The 21884-nt window shown below is 39.8% G+C and overlaps 1 protein-coding gene across 2 annotated transcripts; it reads right to left on the minus strand.

Annotated features, from left to right (window-relative positions):
- Positions 1–1001: 1001 nt before the first annotated feature.
- chrna3 (cholinergic receptor, nicotinic, alpha 3) lies at positions 1002–21007 on the minus strand. 2 transcript variants are annotated; one of them, XM_057851338.1, is made up of 6 exons: positions 20820–21007; positions 20288–20427; positions 16450–16494; positions 9499–9608; positions 8238–9402; positions 1002–1647 (listed from the first exon to the last, which is right to left on the minus strand). In XM_057851338.1, the coding sequence occupies exons 1-6, from the start codon at positions 20881–20883 to the stop codon at positions 1519–1521; spliced, it is 1653 nt and encodes a 550-aa protein (XP_057707321.1). In that variant the 5' UTR covers positions 20884–21007; the 3' UTR covers positions 1002–1518. The 2 variants fall into 2 exon arrangements, with proteins under 2 accessions (XP_057707321.1, XP_057707322.1); XM_057851339.1 differs by lacking the exon at positions 20820–21007 and having other exon boundaries at positions 16450–16517; positions 20288–20429.
- Positions 21008–21884: the final 877 nt, after the last annotated feature.

Raw genomic sequence — 21884 nt, forward strand, 5'->3', positions numbered from 1 at the left:
TGTGGGTACCTTACACTGGACTTCAGCCATTTTGGCATTTCCTTCTCCCCAGTCTTCCTCCAAACTCTGGCACCTTGATTTCAGAATGACATGCAAAATTTGCTTTCATCTGAAAAAAGTACTTTGGACCACTGAGCAACAGTCCATTGCTGCTTCTCTGTAGCACAGGTCAGGCGCTTCTGCCGCTGTTTTAGGTTCAAAAGTGGCTTGACCTGGGGAATACGGCCCCTGTAGCCCATTTCCAGCACATGCCTGTGCACGGTGGCTCTGGATGTTTCTACTCCAGAGTCAGTCTACTGTTTCTGCAGGTCCCCCAAGGTCTGGAATCAGCCCTTCTTCACAATCTTTCTCAGGGTGCGGTCACCTCTTCTGGTTGTGCAGTGTTTCCTGCCACACTTTTTCCTTCCCACATACTTCCCACTGAGGTGCCTTGATACAGCACTATGGGAACACCCTATTTGCTCAGAAACTTCTTTCTGTGTCTTAGCCTCTTGCTTGAGGGTCTCAATGATGGCGTTCTGGACAGCAATCGGGTCGCAGTCTTGCCCATGATTGCAGATTTGAGTAGTGAACCAGGCTAGGAGTTTTTAAAAGCCTCAGAAATCTTTCGCAGGGGTTTTGAGTTAATTCGTTGGTTTAGATGATTAGGTTAGTAGCTTCTTTAGAGTACCTTTTCATGATATGCTAATATTTTGAGATAGGGATTTTTGGTTTTTCTTGTTTGGTTTTTTTTTTTTTTTTTTTTTTTTTTTTTTTTTTTGCCAAAATCAACAATATTAAAACAATAAAAGGCGTGAAGTACTTCAGTTGTGTGTAATGAATCTAAAACATATGAAAGTCTAATGTTTATCAGTACATTACACAAAATAATGAACTTTATCACAATATGCTAATTTTTTTAGAAGGACCAGTATAATCTTCTAGCACCTCGCCCCCAGAATTGTTCAAAGAGATGACTTTCAAGCAAACTTGGACAACCCTTAAAAAATGATTATGCCCACAATAGTAGTGTTTTCAGTTAAAGACACTACAATATACAAAACATTATTCATACTTGGAAATTAATTGCAAATGTTTTATATTTGCTTGACAGGTTTATTCAGTCTTCCTCTGTAAGACCAAACCTCATGTTCAGTTTATTGAAGACATTTAAATCAGCAAAAGATATGAAGTGAGTCCGTTTTTCTTCATTGTTTGGCTGTTGATCAGTTCAGTCTGTACCGTCAGTGCCTCTCGATGAAAGTCATCTGGGATCATCCAACTGGACGAAGGGAACTCCACTGCTGCCTGCTTTTTGTTGTAGTAGCGGAGCATTACCATAGGGTGTCGCTCCTTGATCACAATGTTTTCTCAATTTTTGTTTCATGCTTTAAAACTCAATTTGAAAACCTTATGGTTTAATATTTTCAATTACTTATGTTCATGTCCGGTTTTAGACAAGGTCTTAAAAATCAGTATCTCTAATTCTCCCAGAATCAGTGAGTCTCTATTGGTACAAAAATAACAACGAAAATGTATTCATATGTCTTCCCCAAGAAGAAGGGGCTGGAGGAAAAGGCCGGCGGTTCCCAGGATGCACACCAAGACAAAAACCCACAGGAAGATGCGGTCGATCACCATGGCGACATATTTCCAATCGTCTTGAACCTTTGAGAGGAGCAACAAGGAGAAAGCAGAGAATGAAAGCAAGGTAGAAACAGTAAAAAAAAAAAAAAAAAAATTCTATGGCCTGCCAGTCAGGCATTTCAAACACTAACTTTTCTTCTTTGTCCACCAAATTAAGCAATTTTACAACCATCAAGCTGAGAAATGTGAATCTTGGGGAATACGATTTTAAAAATTAAATGTTTGATTTGGGAGTGTCAAACGATTAAATTTTTTAATCGAGTTAATTACGGCTTAAAACTTAATTAATCGCAATTCAAATCATCTATAGAATATGCCATATTTTTCTGTAAATGTTTGAATGGAAAGACACAAGATGGATATATACATTCAACATACGGTACATAAGTACTGTACTTGTTTATTATAACAATAAATCAACAAGATGGCATTACCATTATTAACATTCTGTTAAAGCGATCCATGGATAGAAAGACTTGTAGTTCTTAAAAGATAAATGTTAGTACAAGTTATAGAAATTTAATATTAAAACCCCTCTTAATGTTTTCGTTTTAATAAAATTTCTAAAATTTTCAATCCAAAAATAATCTAGTAGCCCGCCATTGTTGATGTCAATAATTACTTACACAATGCTCATGGGTGCTGAAGCCTATAAAATCAGTCGCACCCAAGCGCCAGCAGAGGGCGACAAAACTCCGAAAAACACAACAAGTACACATTTCACTGTGCTGTCATTTTAATCTGTTTGAGCGGGGCATTTGTGCATTAATTGCGTAAAAAAAATTTAACGTGATTAATTTAAAAAATTAATTACCGCCTGTTAACGCGATAATTTTGACAGCCCTAGTTTGATTATTGGGATTGCTATACCAGACAAAGGATATGAATATCATCTTTACCTAACATCATGTTACATTTACCAGATTGTAGACCGTTAAATCCACTGTCTGCACGAGCAGTTCTTGAAATGACGGCCAATTGCATGCATAATTATACAGACGCAAAGATGTTTCTCTCCCTATTTGGCTTGGTGAACTGGAGACGATTGCCACGTTTACATGGAGCCAAATATTCCAATTACAATCGGAATATTTGTTCAAACCGAATAAATGTGTTCTAGATAAACACCTCATTCGGAATGAACAGGCCCAAACCGAATGGAATTTCATTCCGATTCACAGGGGTGGAATATTCCTTTTCCCAAACCGATTAGAAGTAAAATTATATCATGTAAACAGGGAAGCGGAATGGTGTCTGGTTGCGTTCTTTCTGCGCATGCTCCGTACTGACGTGGTGACGTCACTTGGTGACGTAAGTAACGTCACTTGCAACATGGCTTCCAAGCTCACCCACACAACTTTTTAAATGAACTGCGTATCATTCTGAAGTTTTGTTTCCACTCGAAAAGTTAAAACAGCAGCTGATCTGACGATCGATCTCCATGTTTTGCAACGTGACGCTTTGTTTTGATCAATCTGCGCATGTCAGACGGCAGTTGTCAAACGTCCTTTCGGAATAAAGGCAGTCACATGTAAACGCTGGATCGAAATAGATGAAGTGACATGTAAACAGCTGATGTGAAATTTCCATTCGGAATGATTTGAATCGGTATGAATAAAAGTCAGCATGTAAACGTGGCTAATGACCGCTGACTTTAAGCATGAGTTGGAAAATGTGGCTAAAACCCATGCAAACATGGTCCAAACACAAAGATGAACATGTGTGATTTCCAGCAAATACTGAATTGGACATTGGGTTTCAATTCCAAACATAGAAACAAGCACTAGTATACGATACAAGCTGAAGGCTGCCTTCTGGAAAATTCCTAACTATAAACTCGCAATTAATTATTCATCTCTGATACAAAACACAACAAAAATCTGGCTCCAAAGAAGGAACTGCTAGTCCATGCTGTATATGTAGTCACCAAGTTCATGACAACTGTTTCACGAATGATGGAAAAGTAGGACCTCAAAATTATATTCCACAAGAAGAAAAACAATGACTACTAATGCTAGAGTGGCACCTTGACATGTCTCCAGCGTGTAAATATTATAAATCGGGTAATTATTGAATATGTATATGCCTCATCTATAATGGCTATGTTACAGGAAATAAGGAGAGTAACAGAAATTATTTGTCTTCCAGAAATTTAGTGGCTGAATTTCTATTACCAGTGAGCCTAACCTTGGCAGATTCCATATTAAAATGATTCTTATGGTTTCTATAAAAGTCTTTTCAACCCTGAGGACTAGATTGGAAGCCATCTATTCATTTCTGGTTAATCGTCAGAATACCTTTTGCTGTGGCATTTATTCAATGAATAAATAAATAAAATATGTATATGGTTATTTTAAAAAAATTAAAAATTAAAAAACATAAATTATGTGAAAAATAAAGAAAAATATGGTTGCCAGAATTGTACTGTTTAAAAAAAAAAAAAAAAAAAAGACAACAACAACAAAAAAAAGAAACGGAAAACCGCAAAAAGTTTACTTTCATATTAACAATAAACAACTGTAAATACAACTAAATTCAACTGTTGTTTTCAGGAAATTACTTTAAAATTGTGCAACTGGTCTGATGATGGTTGTGACGTCCCTGCACTCCCTTTCCCATTGTTCCCCCACTCCAAACCAGCCTTTGAATCTGCATTGTCACTGTAGCTGTTAAGCCGACTGTTTTTTGAGCCAAACGTCCACTCTATAGTTTCAAATGCTGGTACATTTTTTTTTTTAAACTCGGGGATTACCGTAAGATTTTTCAAAGCATGTATTTACACAGCACTTCTTCGAACCAGTCATTAGTAGCTCGGTAGTCTGGACGCTTGACTGCCAAGGTGAGATAAGTATGGTTACATATGGATCACAGTATAAATAAAATAATTACAAAATTGTTCACCGTAAATTGAACAATTTTGTTCACAGTATGCCTTCACAAGGCAAAGCAAATACAGTGGTACCTCTACACACTAATTTAATTTGTTCCTGGAACTGGTTTGTAAGTCGAAATGGTTGTATGTCGAGCGGGATTTTCCCATAAGAATAGATTGTAATTAGGTCAATCCGTTCCACAGCCCAAAAACCTACGCTAAATCCTTAATAAATACTGCAGGCATAATCATCACAAATAGCAATTACACATAACGAACACACATGTTGTTTTGCATAAGTTCTGAAATAAATGATTAAAAACCTGACGAAGCTGACGCTACCTTGACGAAGTAACATTGGGGCAAATAAGTATTTAGTCAACCACCAATTGTGCAAGTTCTCCCACTTGAAAATATTAGAGAGGCCTGTAACTGTCAACATGGGTAAACCTCAACCATGAGAGACAGAATATGGAGAAAAAAAAAGAAAAAAAAAACAGAAAATCACATTGTTTGATTTTTTTTTTTTTTATATTTATTTGCAAATCATGGTGGAAAATAAGTATTTGGTCAATACCAAAGGTTCATCTCAATACTTTGTTATGTACCCTTTGTTGGCAATAACGGAACCCAAACGTTTTCTATAACTCTTCACAAGCTTTTCACACACTGTTGCTGGTATTCTGGCCCATTCCTCCATGCAGATCTCCTCTAGAGCAGTGATATTTTGGGGCTGTCATTGGGCAACACAGACTTTCAACTCCCTCCGCACCCCATGGCGTCAAAATGGGACTCAAACCCTGGACTGCCAGACGTGTCCCCCTGCTGAAGAAAGTACATGTCCACGCCCGTCTGCAGTTCGCTAGAGAGCATTTGGATGATCCAGAAGAGGACTGGGAGAATGTGTTATGGTCAGATGAAACCAAAAAAGAACTTTTTGGTAGAAACACAAGTTCTCGTATTTGGAGGAAAAAGAATACTGAATTGCACCATACACACTGTGAAGCATGGGGGTGGAAACATCATGCTTTGGGGCTGTTTTTCTGCATAGGGACAAGGACGACTGATCTGTGTAAAGCAGTGCTTCTCAATTATTTTCTGTTACGCCCCCCCAAGGAAGACGTAAATGTTTCGCGCCCCCCCAAACTCTGCCGCCACTGTAAATAGTATAATTTGTCTATAATATTACTATTATAAGTGCGCCTCTGCTTCACATTGTATCCTTTTTTTTCTATTAGAGTAAATAACAGATCAACTTATAAAGTACAACTTTATTAACATTGCTTTGTTTGTAACAGAAAAGACTTAACGTGCATCAATTTGCCTGAATTAAAAAGTCACATCCAAACTGTAAAAATACACTCAAGGTACATTTTTGACCATTTGATACTGAAAAATAAAATCAGTAAATAATAACAAATTCAAATTGATTGGAAAATTAACTCATGAGGACAATATGCCAAAAAAATTGACCGAAAAAACAAAACTGAATAGAAGAAGAAGAAAAAAAAGTGTCTTTGAACAGAAGGACAGTTTTTATTTTCGCTGCTCACATTATCACCTCCAGTTTGCAATAGTGTGGGGTTATTTTCCACTGAGCAAGCTAACAGTGCTCACTGGTTTACTGATATAACACTGACAAAGCGGGACCATTGTTGGCAATATTCGGCACGTTTCCGCTGAAAAACAACCAAGCGGCTTATCAATGAGATTGGGGTCTAATGTCCTTAAGTGGCGTCTTAATTGATTTGGCTTCCGGCTGTCCGCTATAATCATTTTTAGACACAGTAAACAGTGGTCTTTCCTTATCTACCCCTGTATTAAATGTCAAAGCCAAAAGGCAAACGGGCCGAAAAAAGCGCATTCTCGGCGGCCGAGGGAGAACCGTAGGTGAGGGCGGTCGTCGTGACGATCCCAAGCCGAAAATGGCACTTCTCGGGCAGACACGTGAGAACCGGAGAAGACAGTGGGTCGCTGCGTGAGTCCGGCCGGAAAACGGCTTTAGAAAACGGCGCACAACTCGAGATGGGGAACTCTCCAGCTCTTCATGTCAGTCTCTTCCGTGTGCTCTTTCTTACTTCAAAAATACTGCGCGCACTTTGAAAATGAGAGCGCCACTGCCACCCACTGAATGGATGTGCAAGTACACTTTATTCCAGTACGGCAAGAAAAAAAAAAGAAAAAAGAAAAAAGCATGTTCCCCGAGGTCACACGCGCCACCCCTGGCATCGCTCTGCGCCCCCCTGGGGGGGCGCGCCCCACTATTTGAGAAGTACTGGTGTAAAGGAAAGAATGAATGGGGCCATGTATCGAGATTGTTAAAGCCCCACAGCAGGCCTGTATGCCTTTTCCTTTTTTCCCCTCTCCCAGTCATCAGCACTCATTCCACACACCTGTCCTGCACACCTGGTCATTACCACAGCCTCCCTTCATAAACAACCACAGCCCTGTGTTCCATTGCGAGTTTGTTAGCCCTCACTGCAACTTACGAGCGTTTCTAGATACCTTGTCTTCCCGGATTTTGATACACTTTTTTGACCTTGTGGATTTTTGCCTCTAGCCTGCTCCTCATCTGTGCCTCTGCCTTTTCTTTGTGACCTGCAACCTGCTACAGGACCGGATCTAGACGCATCCTGCCTGGGCCTTCGCCTTGCTCGCCCCCCACTGCTCGAACAACTCTCCGGGCCTCGTCGAAAGTCAAGCCTTCTCCCTTTCAGGGACACTGTCAATAAAACCTGCTCTGAGCTCTGCATACTTGGGTCCGTTTGTCCTCTGAACCTTGTCAGAGATATTTTGAGTGAAAATCTCCTTCCATCAGTAAGGGCATTGAAGATGAGAAATGGCTGGGTCTTTCAGCATGACAATGATCCCAAACACACAGCCAGGGCAACAAAGGAGTGGCTTCGTAAGAAGCATTTCAAGGTCCTGGAGTGGCCTAGCCAGTCTCCAGATTTCAACCCCCTAGAAAATCTGTGGAGGGAGTTGAAAGTCTGTGTTGCCCAATGACAGCCCCAAAACATCACTGCTCTAGAGGAGATCTGCATGGAGGAATGGGTCAAAATACCAGCAATAGTGTGTGAAAAGCTTTTGAAGAGTTACAGAAAATGTTTGGGCTCCGTTATTGCCAACAAGGGGTACATAACAAAGTATTGAGATGAACTTATGGTATTGACCAAATGCTTATTTTCCACTATGATTTGCAAATAAATTCTTTAAAAATCAAACAATGTGATTTTCTAGGTTTTTTTTCCCACATTCTGTCTCTCATGGTTGAGGTTTACCCATGTTGACAAATACAGGCCTCTTTAATATTTTAAGTGGGAGAACTTGCACAATTAGTGGTTGACTAAATACTTATTTGTCCCACTGTACAATAATAATAATAATCACTGTTATCATATTCCAAACGTTCATAGACGCACACACACCATGCTCATATTTTTCTATGATTTCCTTCTTAATTTCAAGTCACCTTTCTCCTTTTTTCACCACCTGCACTGACCTTCTTGGGACCCATGATGATTTGTCTCACAAGGAAATCCGCTGTGCGTCTTAGGGGAAAACAATGAAATTTAGAGGCTGTCATAAATCGTCGTATTTCGAGAATGTCATATGTCAAAACAAATGACGAGTCAAATTTTACCTCGCATTTCGAAAGGATCGTATGTCGAGGTACCACTGTACTCAAATGGGACCGGAGTGGCTATGTGTGTACTTCCCCGGTTTAGTCATTTCTCACCTCCTTTGCCTCATTCTGCATTCTCATGTTTTCTGCGATGTATTTGACACTCTCGATAGCCTCCCTGATCTCAGGGGAGAACGGCAGCAAGGATAGTACTCCCGCATCTAGAGACTCTGAGCTGGAGCACTGGCTACCTGCACTGGTCACGCCACCTGTATTCAGGACCCCAATATTGCCCAAGCCTGCGCCTCCTCCGGAGTCTGCCGGAAGTTTCCCGGTTCTCCGGTGCCAGCAGCCGTTGCAGCGTCCTTCGCAGCACAGTGAGCCCGACAACTCACCTGTGTTCAAATTGTTGAGATTAGAGAGCTCCGTGGAATTTGGGGGCCTTTGGCGGTTTGTCAGGCCGACCACCACGCTGGAGGCCAGAGCCTGAGTTTTGTGGTGGGACACTGCGGCATGAACGTCGCACGGTCTTGTGCGGATCATTTGAACTGTCTCGCTCGTCTTCTCCGGGTCCCTCCCCGGTCGGGTCATGAACATGACTTTGGGCAGCAGCCCCAGAAAGATGCCGCGTACCCACCGCGGCATAGTGTGTGTCTTGGGCGTGCGGTAGTGGACGTTTAGCACGAACACGGTGATGACGATCGAGAGGGTGACGAAAATCATGGTGAAAAGGAGGTACTCGCCAATCAGGGGGATGACCAGCGAGGTGGAGGGGATGGTCTCGGTGATGACCAAGAGGAAAACGGTGAGGGAGAGCAGCACGGAGATGCACAGCGTAACCTTCTCGCCGCAGTCAGACGGCAAATAGAAAACGAGAACAGTGAGGAAGGAGATAAGCAGGCATGGGATAATCATGTTGATTGTGTAGAAGAGTGGAAGGCGGCGGATGTACAGAGAGTACGTGATGTCGGTGTAGATTTCCTCACAGCAGTTGTACTTGATGTCGTGCTTGTAACCAGGGGCGTCAATTATCATCCATTCGCCGCTCTCCCAGAAATCCTTGAGGTTGATGGTGGAGCCGATCAGCACCAGATCAATCTTAGCCTTGTCGTAGGTCCAGGAGCCGAACTTCATGGTGCAGTTCTGGTAGTCGAAGGGGAAGTAGGTTACGTCGATCTTACACGAGCTCTTGAAAATGGCAGGGGGAATCCACGTGACCTCGCCGTTGTACCGAAGTAAAGCCTTTGTCTTGTCGTCAACCTGAAAGTCTCCTACTGCACTGTGGAGAGAAGCGGGAAGAATTGAGGGACCACATTCAAGATCCCGGTTCTCATTCAAAAGTTGTTTCCGAATAGGGGAAAAATAAATCACTCACTTATTGTACAGTACAATATCAGGCTTCCATATCCTGTTGGATGGCACTCGTATGAACTCTACGCCTCCAAAATCTTTGGGATTCCACTTGAGTTTGTAGTCATTCCAGATCTAAAACAATACGTCATTACAAATTACTGTAATCTCAATACTTGTAATTGACAGAAAATGTATACATTTAGAATAACAATATACGGTAGTCATGAATCATCACTTAAAGGGAACCTCGGACTTAAAGACTTGTAGGCTCAAATAAGCCACAAAAGTACTGTATGTTATTAGAAACACATAAAATATTGCCATTGATTTAAAAATCTAAAATATTTAGTAGATGTTTTGACCTGTGGAGGGCGCCATGTTTGATTCGCGCAATGGACGCTCGGGTTGACGACGTAGTTTGTCACTGTCACTAGACCAGTGCTTCTCAATTATTTTCTGCTACACTTCATCATATTTCCTTGTCTTTGCTTTTCATATCTCCAGTGCTAATTGCTGTGTGCTCTTGTTTGTTTCAAAAATATTGTGCACACGCTGAAAATGAGAGCGGCTCTGCCACCCACTGAATAGATGTGCAATTAAACTTTATTCTAGCACGGCAAAAAGTATGTTCCCCAAGGTCATATGTGCCACCCCCAGCATCGCTCTGCGCTCCCCTGAGGGGGCCTGCCCTAGCCTGGTGCACCAGACTCAACGCTGTTCCAGCTATTGAGTCTGGCCACCATTCCCACGGAAACAATTTCCAGGGCGGAGCAAGCCACAGCAAACAGACAGCGGAGTGGACCAATCAGCGACGGGCAGACGTGACGTTAGTAAAATGGCGACCGCAGGACGATGGACTTGCGCGCGGAAGTAAACATACGAAGAGAGCGGAGTTTATTCGACATGGCTAGCGCGAGACAGACTGTTGTCAATGACTCGTGTCGATGTGTTTTTGGTCATTTAAAACTGATTTTACCGTGGATTGGAACATATTCTCGGCTCTGCCATTCACCATCTGTGCTGCTGAAGAGACGACTTTCGACGCGCAAGAGTGACGTTGCTCGTGAAGAACACGTCACGCAAATAAACGAATCTGATTTGTCGATTGATTTTGTACCTGCTCGAAAAGGCCGTTAATGGGATGGTTTCCAGACTATACTATCAGTGTTTGAAAAATACAGGGAGAATAGTCAGGCAGAGCCAGGCTAGGCCTGCCCCACTATTTGAGAAGTACTGTACTAGACGAACACTACCTGTGTTCTGCAATTTCTTCTTTCACGGCGAGATGTCCAACACGTGTGCACATCGGTTAAAAGCAGCGAGTACATACTATTTCTGTTTTTATTGAGTCTTTCATTACCTTTTCATTGCCTCAAAATACTTTTTGCATGTTTCCCTCTCATACTTTTAAGCATTGTGTTTTCTTGTGGTAGCTTTAAAGCAGATTGTTGATCTGTTGACCACATTAGTCACGTAGCATATTTAAACCACCCTTATTTGATATTACTACGTTTAAGTATTTTCTTAAGGCATCTTTAGTATGTTATGTCTGTATGCATCTATACAAAACAAGCTGAAAGCGCATGGTAGAACTTTAGGTGTAATATTCACCTCTTGTAGGACGTTTTGCCTGTGTAGCACATTTTGGTAGAACACCGGTTTTGTCCTACTGTCGTCTCGTCTCATCCCGTCTTTCCTGTGCATTTTGCTTTTGCTGCTCGTTTTTTAAAATATCGACAGTGCTGTCATGCTACTCTAAGGTTCCTCTTGGGTTCAAATTGAAAGGGCTGAACAGATGGCAAGTTTAAGTCGCGAGAGTCAGACGCTGGAGGCCAGGCACCGTAAACCAGTGATGTCACCGCGCTGCGACGTCAACAACAATGGCGACCTACAGTACTAGTTAAACACATTTTACAAATTGTATAAAAACCGAAGCATAAACAGGGTTTTTAATATCAAATTATTTGAACTCATAATAGCATATATCTTTTAAGAACTACAACTCTTTCTATCCATAGTTCCCTTTAAAACTGTGGGTATAGTGTGAGGAGTCATTCTATAGTGCATACAAGCCTCGAAAATCACTTTCATCTAAATTTACATTCCAAGAAGGTGACAAATCATGTCTAGTTGTTGGCTCAGTGGTCGATAGAAACATTAAGATTATAGTGCCTGGCACATGATAAAAGTTAATACGGAAAGAAGTCATAAATCGCACCATTTAACATAAAACGAAACACAACATATAATTCACACGCTTTGATTTTAATCCTATGCCCTATAGAAACAATAAAAAAAAAAAAGGAAGTTATTGAGTCTGCGCCGAAGGAAATTAAATGTGCTTAAAGAGACTTTTAGCGGTTGGCAGTCCTTGGGGGAGCCTGAAAAGAACAGTAGAAAACCAGCCATTAGGTGTTGTTAAATTCACAGCTAATTAAATTTCAATGTGCGGTTGCCTTTTCGCCTCATTTTTACAGTCAGTGTAATTTTAAAGATAATTTTTTTTTTTTTTTTTTTTTTAAAGAAATACTGAAGGAGTGAAATATATCCTGAAGAACCAAAAATGACAGCTCTGTTGATAACACTGCAGCATTCATGTGTATACAGTGATTTAGGACATTTTACTGGGAACGTGTTCACAATCCAATGAGAGCTGTACCTACATTTTTTAAAATTAAAGATAAGTGTAACCTCATACACCCCACACCTCTCTGGTCTATTTTTTGTCACCTTAAAAATGTCCTCGTTCAAAATACAGATAATCCCTGGGTAACGAACAAGTCCCTTCCTACGCTGGCAACGTAACTAACCCGAATTTCCGCAGAAGGTGGAATTAACCCTTTATGTACCCACTAAATACCCCCTAAATCTCAAAATAACTATCCAAAAACGTGTATTTTTACGTCATTGTACTGTCCTCACCAAGATGTTGGAGCCTAAGTCCTAGCTAGACAGCGAGCTAAGCTACGAAAGTTAGACGTCAGACGTCCGTGTGGTTTGCTGACTTTATTCAGCTGCTCATGACATCAATACTTGCGGAATAAAACTAAAATAAAAATGAAATTAAATCAGTTTCATCTTCCATAACAGCAATTCAAATTTGTGTTTATCACTAGCTGCTGATCAGTGTTGGAAATAACGCCATTATGTAACAGCGTTATTTATAACGGTGTTATTTTTTCAGTAAAGGGGTAATCTAACTAATTATTTTTTCCGTCGTTACAACGCCATTACCGTTACTGACGGTCAAAAGCGGTGCGTTACTTACTCTGAATAAATTAAAGAAACTACCAGCCGTAGCGAGTCTACTCTGTTCTGTTTATTTGTCATCCAAGACTTGGGGTGCGTTCAGGTTCGAGAATATCGCACGTCTTTTGTTTTGTTTTGTGCTTTTTCTTAGCAAAGATATACCACAAAGGACGTGCTGGCACTCTGTTTCTTTAATAGCACATATAACTTCAACATTAACACAAACGTACGGCTCTGGGCAGGCCATGTCTCTAACTCACTCCTGCATCATGTGAGCAAAACAATATTGGCGCTGTGTGCATTTTAGGGTGCCTCGGATAATTCTGTATCAGAATATTACAGCACGTACTTCCAATGACTCCAGGCTGTTTGTCCCTGCTCATTCAATTAAACAATGCTTTCCAAAGCTTGCTAACGTTTTTGCTACACCTGAATGCTAGCCTCGTTCCCATCCCCCACTGTCAGCCAGCAAGAATGCTACTTCAATCTTGAGGAGCAGAAGCTTTGGGGGTAACGGGAGGAGTAGGGGGACAAGGCTACCTGAATGCACCACCTGGATAGATGCGATGGAAGTGATTGTGATTGGCTGAGGGTTAGAGTCATGTGTCATGGTAAGCCAATCAGAGCCGGTGTTTTCACACACAAACCGGAACAGCGCGTGCGGCAAACAGCTACACGCTAAACAGATACAGAGGGATATGATGGCAGAGCATTCAGAGGAAAATTTGTCCTTTACGAGGTGGAGATATAAACACTATTTCAAGTCAAAATACTTGAAGTACAGTAGGCTATGTCTACTTGACCAGTTGTCTCAGGTTGTGAGAGTTAGATTTAATTGATTAAACTCACTTTATATTGTTTACTGCTGATTGTTATTTTATTATATTGCTTACTGTTTATTTTTGTTGCACTTCAAGTGTAGGATAAATCTGTTGCTGGTGAGGTGGAATACTTATTACAAGGTTCTATAACACAACTACCTGTCTGTTCTTCTCTATTCAACTGACTCGAATACTGCTCAGAACATTTCAAATTCTTTGACATACAACAACTTCTTTTTAAAGTAACGGAAATAATTACTTTCCCTGGTAACAACTTACTTTTACTATAGAGTAATTCAGTTACTAACTCAGTTACTTTTTGGAAGAAGTAGTGAGTAACTATAACGAATTACTTTTTTAATTACTTTTAATTACTAATTACTTTTTTTTTCTATTGGATCTCAGCGCCGCATTTGACACGGTTGATCACAACATACTACTCAGCAGATTGGAACAGTGGGTAGGGCTTAGTGACACTATTCTTCAGTGGTTCACATCCTATTTACATGATAGGGATTTCTTTGTGTCGATCGGAAACTATCAGTCAGAACGAACCAAATTCACGTGTGGAGTCCCTCAAGGGTCAATTCTTGGACCACTCTTATTTAACATCTATATGCTTCCGTTAGCTCAGATACTGGAACAGTATGACATCTCATATCACGCCTATGCAGATGACACACAACTGTACATTTCTGTGTCCCCACATGATTATAGTCCCTTAGTCTCCCTGAGCAAATGCATTCATCAAATCAATGAATGTATGTGCCAGAATTTTCTCCAGTTAAATGTGGAGAAGACAGAGGTGATCATTTTTGGGCCAAAAAAGGAAAGGTCAAAGATAAGCGGCCAACTTAGCACAATGTCACTTACAGCTACAAATCAAGTCAGAAACCTTGGCGTAATTATTGACTCAGACCTAAAATTTGATAGCCATCTAAAGTCCGTCACTAAATCCGCTTATTACCACCTAAAAAATATAACCAGAATTAAGGGGCTTCTGACTCAACAAGACATGGATAAACTTATGCATGCATTCATTTTCAGCAGATTGGACTACTGCAACGGTATATTTACAGGTCTTGATAAAAAATCAGTCAGGAAGCTGCAGCTAGTACAGAATGCTGCAGCCAGAGTCCTCACAAATACAAGGAAGCTGGACCACATTACACCGGTTTTAAAATCGCTACACTGGCTTCCAGTGAGTCAAAGGATAGACTATAAAATACTACTGCTCGTCTACAAAACACTTAATGGCCATGGACCAAAATACATGCTTGACTTGTTAGATTCCTATGAGACATCTAGACCCCTAAGGTCGTCTGGAACCGGTCTTCTCCATGTTCCAAGAACAAGAACCAAGCAGGGTGAGGCAGCATTTAGTTATTATGCTCCTCACCTCTGGAACAAGTTACCCGAACGTCTGAAGTATGCTCAAACTGGTAGTTCCTTTAAATCAGGGCTAAAAACGCTTTTGTTTAGCACTGCATATCCATAACTGTCTATATAATTCAATCTATCTGCTTTCTATTCCTCTTGTGCTTATCTCCATTGCTGATTTCAATGATTATTATTAGTAGTAGTTTTTGTTTTATTTTTATTTATTTCTTTTTATTCTGTGATTAAATGCGATCTTTTGTCTTGGTTTTTACGTTGTGTTGATTTAAATGTGATTTTTATGGTCTTCATGTGATGTAAAGCACTTTGAATTGCCTTGTGTTGAATTGTGCTATATAAATAAATTTGCCTTGCCTTGCCTTGCCTTTTAAAGTAACTTGCCCAACACTGCTGCTGATACAGCAATAACAATCCACACAAAAGATTAGCATGCATCAGTTAGCCTCCGCACGTCATCAAAAACAATCACATAAACTTGCCCCAAGTATTCGATCACAATTGAAATGCACAATAAACAGTACAAAAGGTGTTATAAAGGTGGTGCCTCTGTGGATGCTTAACATGCAAGAAATGTGCGCGCAGGCGTGCAGCTGTAGGCATGCATCAGAAAACAAAAGACAACATTATTAAAAAAAATGTTTTTTAAATAAAAAAAAACTATTGGAAACAAAATGGCGGACGAGACTGCGGCATCGTAAAGTCCAAATCACTTAAGTCGGGTACATCATAACCCGAGACTACCTGTACAGTAATTCAAAATGAACTCACTTTGAAAAGAAAATCATTTTAAAAACATTACTAAAACAGAAGTACACTCATAAGATAAATCTATGTTCACAGTCCTGAAATTGATGACTTCAAAGGTTCTGTTGCATTAAAAAATGGATAACACTTTACTGAATGCTTCTTATGACTGTGTCATCGCCATGACATGACACCTGGCATGAACATGAGTGAAGTGTCCTAACCCAAAGACATGTAACATTTGCATCAATCGTGACATAATTTACTGAATAACACTTACTGACATCAAGCATTCATTCATACTCTTGACAGGTGTCATGTCGTAATTATGACAGTCTTACGACACTGTTACAAGAAGCATTCAACCAAAAAATTTAACCTGCTTTCTCATATTAAATCCAATCTTTTGCAAAGACATGACTGATAAAGTCAAAAGCTTCCATTTCCTGTGCTAACCTGGACCTAAGCCCAAATTTTGATGCTTATCAGATGGTTTGAGGCAACTGGGCAACAAGAGATCAATGTGCTTAAAAGCCACTCCTCATCTCTATAAATAATTTAAGATGACAGTCTACATTAACCCTTCATAGGACAAGTGTCTATTTTTTGTAACTATTATTGATAATAATAATAAAACAATTATTTTTTGTTTTACTGTTATAGTATTTAAAATACATATATAGGGTTAAGGCTCTGTTACAAAGGAAGAATGTGTCGCATAAACTCTTTTCTTCAATGTCCAACAGGGGTACTAAACTTACGTGTCTGAGCCACAGGTTGGTCTCCATGATCTGGTTGACTTCATCCTGACGACAGAGCAGCAGATGGTCTTTAAGGACAAGACAGACTTGAATATTTTAGCAGCAAAAATGGTTAGATGGCTGCCAAAGTCAATATTTTCTCTTTATTCTCACGTGTTCCCAGCATTCTGGGCAGTGAAGAATCAAGTGTGAAATAGTTGCAGCACTGTGTTTGTTTGTGTTTGCATTTGTGTTTGTTTTTTGCAACAAACAATTCGTTTCATTTTGGGTGTGATTTCTGAAATGCCCCATAGTGCCACCAGATGGCACCAAAGCTCTATCTACCTTGGAAATTAGTCCAATTGACCAAATGCATCTAGACTGCAAGGCATTAAAGGGTACCACGGATAGAAACACATGTAGTTCTTAAAAGATAAATGTTAGTACGAGTTATAATAATTTGATATTAAAACCCCTCTTAATGTTTTCATTTTAATAAAATGTGTAAAATTTTAAATAAAAAAATAAACTAGTAGCTCGCCATTGTTGTTGATGTCGCAGGGCAGTAACGTCACATGGCCACGCTGCCGTACTTCACAGTGTCACTCTTTAAATATGTAAGGTAGTGATTTAAATACACCACAAGGTGTCAATGGCGAGTTTTAAATAATAAGATATCAAGCCAATGAGTGCATTTTGTCCCTTGACTGACGCTGTAGTTTCCGGTTTAGTGCGGGTCCATTGTGATTTACGTTCATTTGAGTGTTGTCTTCACAACAAACGAGACACCTGATAATGGCTCCCAGCATCATAGTTTGTATATTATGACTAAATACTGCCATCCAGTGTATTTGTTGAGCTAAACAAGTTGCTAAAATGTTTAGAGTTTGACCAAAGTCTAAGATTAAGTTTTATGTTTATTTTGCATATCTACCATGCAGGAGTCGCGTTAACCGAATATTTTCCGTCGTTGACCGGTTTTTTAAAACGGTGACGGAAAAAACTGAAGTTCATCCGTCATTTTGACAGGTTGCAATTCACACCCCAGACCACAGGTTGGCGAGTGAGCATATTAATTATCTATTGTCTCTCTTGATGCATGACGTCGTTGGCCTTACTCGGAAAAATGTCAAGGCAACTGAGTGTTTGCCTGGCACGGCCAGACTGTTCTCCCTGTATTTTTCAAACACTGAGAGAAAAGTCTGGGACACAGCCTCACGAGTAGGTACAAAATCAATCGACGAATCAGATTTGTTTATTTGCGTGACGTGTTCTTCACGAGCAACGTCACTCTTGCGCGCCGAAAGTCGTCTCTACAACAGCACGGATGGCGGGAGAGCCGAGAATATGTTCCAATCCGCGGTAAATTCAGTTTTAAATGAGGTAAAACACATCGACACGAGACACTGACAACAGTCTGTCTCGCGCTAGCCATGTTGAATAAACTCCGTTCTCCTCGTATGTTTACTTCCGCGCAAGTCCCTCGTCCTGCCCTCGTCGCTTTGGTAACGGCACGTCTGCCCGTCGCTGATTGGTGCACTCCGCTGTCTGTTTGCCTCTTGTTAAGCTTGTTCGGACGGAATATTAATTAAAAATGAATGAAAACTAAATACTATTGAATATGTCATTATTGTCATTTTAAAAATGTAAGTGACGGGTAAAAATAGATTATGACCGGATTTTTATGACACTGTCAGTCAAAATGACAGACAACAAAAACGTCTAGTGCAACCTCTGCTACCATGTATCACAAAAATGAGTACACCCCTCACATTTCTGCTGATATTTAAGTATATCTTTTCATGGGACAACACTGACAAAATGACACTTTGACACAATGAAAAGTAGTCTGTGTGCAGCTTATATAATAGAGTTCATTTATTTTCCCCCCAAAATAAGTCAAAATATAGCCATTAATATCTAAACCCCTGGCAACAAAAGTGAGTACACCGCATGGGAACTACGTACATCCCTCAATGTCCAAATTGTGTACTGCTTGTCATTTTCCCTCCAAAAGTTCATGTGAGTCGTTACAGGTGAATTGAAGAGGTGGGGGGTCAGCCTGTTAGTTCACAGACCATACGCCGTACTCTACATCAAATTGGTGTGCATGGCTATCACCCCAGGAGGAAGCGTCTTCTGAAGACGGTACACCAGTAAGCTCGCAAACTGTTTGCTGAAGACATGTCAACCAAGCACATGGATTACTGGAACCATGTCCTGTGGTCTGATGAGACAAAGATTAATTTGTTTGGTTCCGATGGTCTCAAGCATGTGTGGCGGCGACCAGGTGAGGAGTACAAAGATAAGTGTCATGCCTACAGTCAAGCATGGTGGTGGGAATGACCCCCCAACCTCTTCAATCTCTGCAGCAATGCTGACAGCACTCCTGTAACGAGTCACATGACATTTTGGAGGGAAAATGACAAGCAGTACTCAATTTGGACATTTAGGCATTGACGTAGTTCCCATGCGGTGTACTCACTTTTGTTGCTAGGTGTTTCGATATTAATGGCTATATTTTTAGTTATTTTGAGGGGAAAATAAATGAACTCTGTTATATAAGCTGCACACAGACTACTTTTCATTGTGTCAAAGTGTAATTTGTCAGTGTTGTCCCATGAAAACATATACTTAAATATCTGCAGAAATGCGAGGGGTGTACTCACTTTTGTGATACACTGTATCTTGATTGTGAATTTGTGAATGCCAATTCTCTTTGCATTGTTGATTACCTGTGTGAGAATAGTGCCTCAGTAATACAGATTGAAGCACTTTGGTTTTTGTGAACATTTTTTGAGAGATATGAATATTATTTTTGTTGTATTTTCACAATATGATACTTTTGTTCGTTGTGACGGAGTTCCCAGAGCTTATGCCAATAAATGGCGTGGTCCGAGCTACGAATCTGAACGTCTGGGTTTTTTTTGTTTTGTTTTTTTTTTTATCTGAATGCCTGTCCACTCTCCTTTCTCTCTGCCTTACACCCCACTGTGGATTAAAGGAAAACTACTGCGTCAGTCAAGGGACACAACACACTCATTGCCTTGATCTCGAATGAATTTAAAACTCACCATTGACACTTTGTGGCGTATTTAATTCACTACCTTACATAATTAAAGAGTGACACGTTTTTTTGATTTTTTTTATTTTTTATTAAAGAGTGACATGTGGAATTCCGGCAGCATGGCAATGTGACGTCACCGCCCTGTGACGTCAACAACAATGGCGACCTACTAGTTGAAATAATTTTACAAATTTTATTGAAACAAAAACATTAAGAGGGGTTTTATTATCAAATTATTATAACTTGTATTAAGATTTATCTTTTGAGAACTACATGTCCTTCTATCCATGGTTCCTTTTAAGGTTAAATGTGGTGGGGTTGTTTTTTTATTTTTTTGGTCCAAAAATGCAACAGCCTCAAAATATTTGGCTCAAATTTTGCAAATAAACACCTGCTTTTCCCTCTTAAAGACGTTAAGAGTCTTCTTGCCATGCCCTCGCTTCGTGCGTAATCTACCTCTGAATTATTACTGCCTCAGTCGCTCTTAAAAACAATTAATTCAACCTCACCTGATTGCTATGACCTGCATGACTGAGAATCTTTACTCACGTAAAGAAAAAAAAACTCAATTGAATTTTTTTATTGTTATTATAACATTCACTTAAAAACAACTTGGGCCTTCATGCTATTAGGTTAAGAGCACCACAATGTCTTTTAATCACCGTCTGTCCTTTTCAGATCGATACCCAATCCAATTGCAAAATTGTCATGCCGCCTCGATGCGTTGTTAGCCGTTAGGTTAGGACTTGTGTGTATATGTAGACATACTGTTTAGGCATGCAGACTACTTACCACTTTGACCAGCTGGGACATGGACACCTCAAACTGTACAATGACTGGCTCAGACACATTCTCCACCGGTCGAATAAACTGGTTGTACTTGGAAAAGATGACGGAGAAGAGCTTGTGCTCGCCCTCTGAACATGCTCCTCCTGATAATATTAGACAGAAATATAGATTTCTAGATACACCAATTGATAGATTTTGAAATATTGTGTGTGGAAGATGTCATTAAGAATTAAAATCAAATTTTAGTTACAAACTTCATGATATTATAATTTACGAAAATAAATTTAAAAAAAAACATCTGGAGATAACTAATCATCCTTTAAAAAATAGCAGTATTAGGTAAAGCAACTTTCAAATTTAGTTTTTTTAATGAATATTTTTGGGGGGTAATATTATTTAAAAGGTAAAATTTATTTAAGTATCTTCAATTGAATGCAAACACAAGCTGATTATAAACAACAACCCATACATATCTAACTAAAGTAACTCGTAACTTGAAGTTAAGTCACAAGATAATTGACATGAGTATTCTCACCTTGTAGATACAACAGTAAGAAGGAACAGGTGGATGCAAAAAGGAGGGAAAAACTGCCTTTCATTTTCTTGGCTGCTGGACGAAGACTGTGGGAGCTCCAGGCTTGGGAAAAAGTGAAGAAGACGAAGAGTGAAAGGATGCCGAGAGGAAGGAGAGCGAGCAGAAGAGAGGGAGGCAGGCTGAGCCAGCCTCTGTCAGGAGCGTGATCACCACGGCAACCTATGGCAAGCTGATATGATTCCATCAGAAACAAAGTAGTCAGGGTTAGGGTCATCGGTGTAATTTATACAGAAATTATAGGCTTTTAAATTTGTATGAATTTTCATTAATTTTACAAAGCATAGTTGAATGGGTTTGACCTTCAATTCAATTATTCTGGTAATCATAGCCAGTGAAGTATAACACTCGTTTTTTTTTTTTAATCTAAGATATTTTCTTTAGTCTGATGTAATACTAATGATATTTTCTTTGTCAACTGCAGATTTATTTTATGATGGCATATACCTGAGAGTAGAGGCAATACACTGTACAACTCTATAACCTTATCTCTGCCATCGCCCACAGTGTTTAGAACCATTATAGGGTGTACCACTGAAAATCATAATACAAATATTTTAAAATCAACAATCAAAAGTACACCAAGATCAGTGCCTAATGGAGCTGAAGCCAATATTACAAGAAAATTCTACCTAAAAAAAGTAAAATTGTTTAAACTGAAATGACTTAAAGACCACAACTTATAATAATAATAAAAAACTTGACCGAGTCATTCAGGCAAATCAGTGACACTATTTGAGCGTTTCAGCAAGTGCATAATTATTAACCATTGAGGGCTATTTCAAAAGATAAGTTGATTTTCAGGGGAAAAAAAAAAATCAAAGGCTAGGTTCATGCACAATTCAGATTAATTTGTCAAATCAGTTTTTTTTTTTTTTTTTTTTTTTTTTTTTGACGTGCCCGTTCAGACTGCCTTTGTCCATTGAGCCCGTTCAAGTAGTACATGAGCAAACTGACCCGCATGCGCCGAAGCATCTAAACAGTTAACTACACATGTTGGCTGTATGT

Source organism: Corythoichthys intestinalis, chromosome 1 (genome assembly GCF_030265065.1).
Source record: "Corythoichthys intestinalis isolate RoL2023-P3 chromosome 1, ASM3026506v1, whole genome shotgun sequence".
Classification (NCBI taxonomy): Eukaryota; Metazoa; Chordata; class Actinopteri; order Syngnathiformes; family Syngnathidae; genus Corythoichthys; species Corythoichthys intestinalis.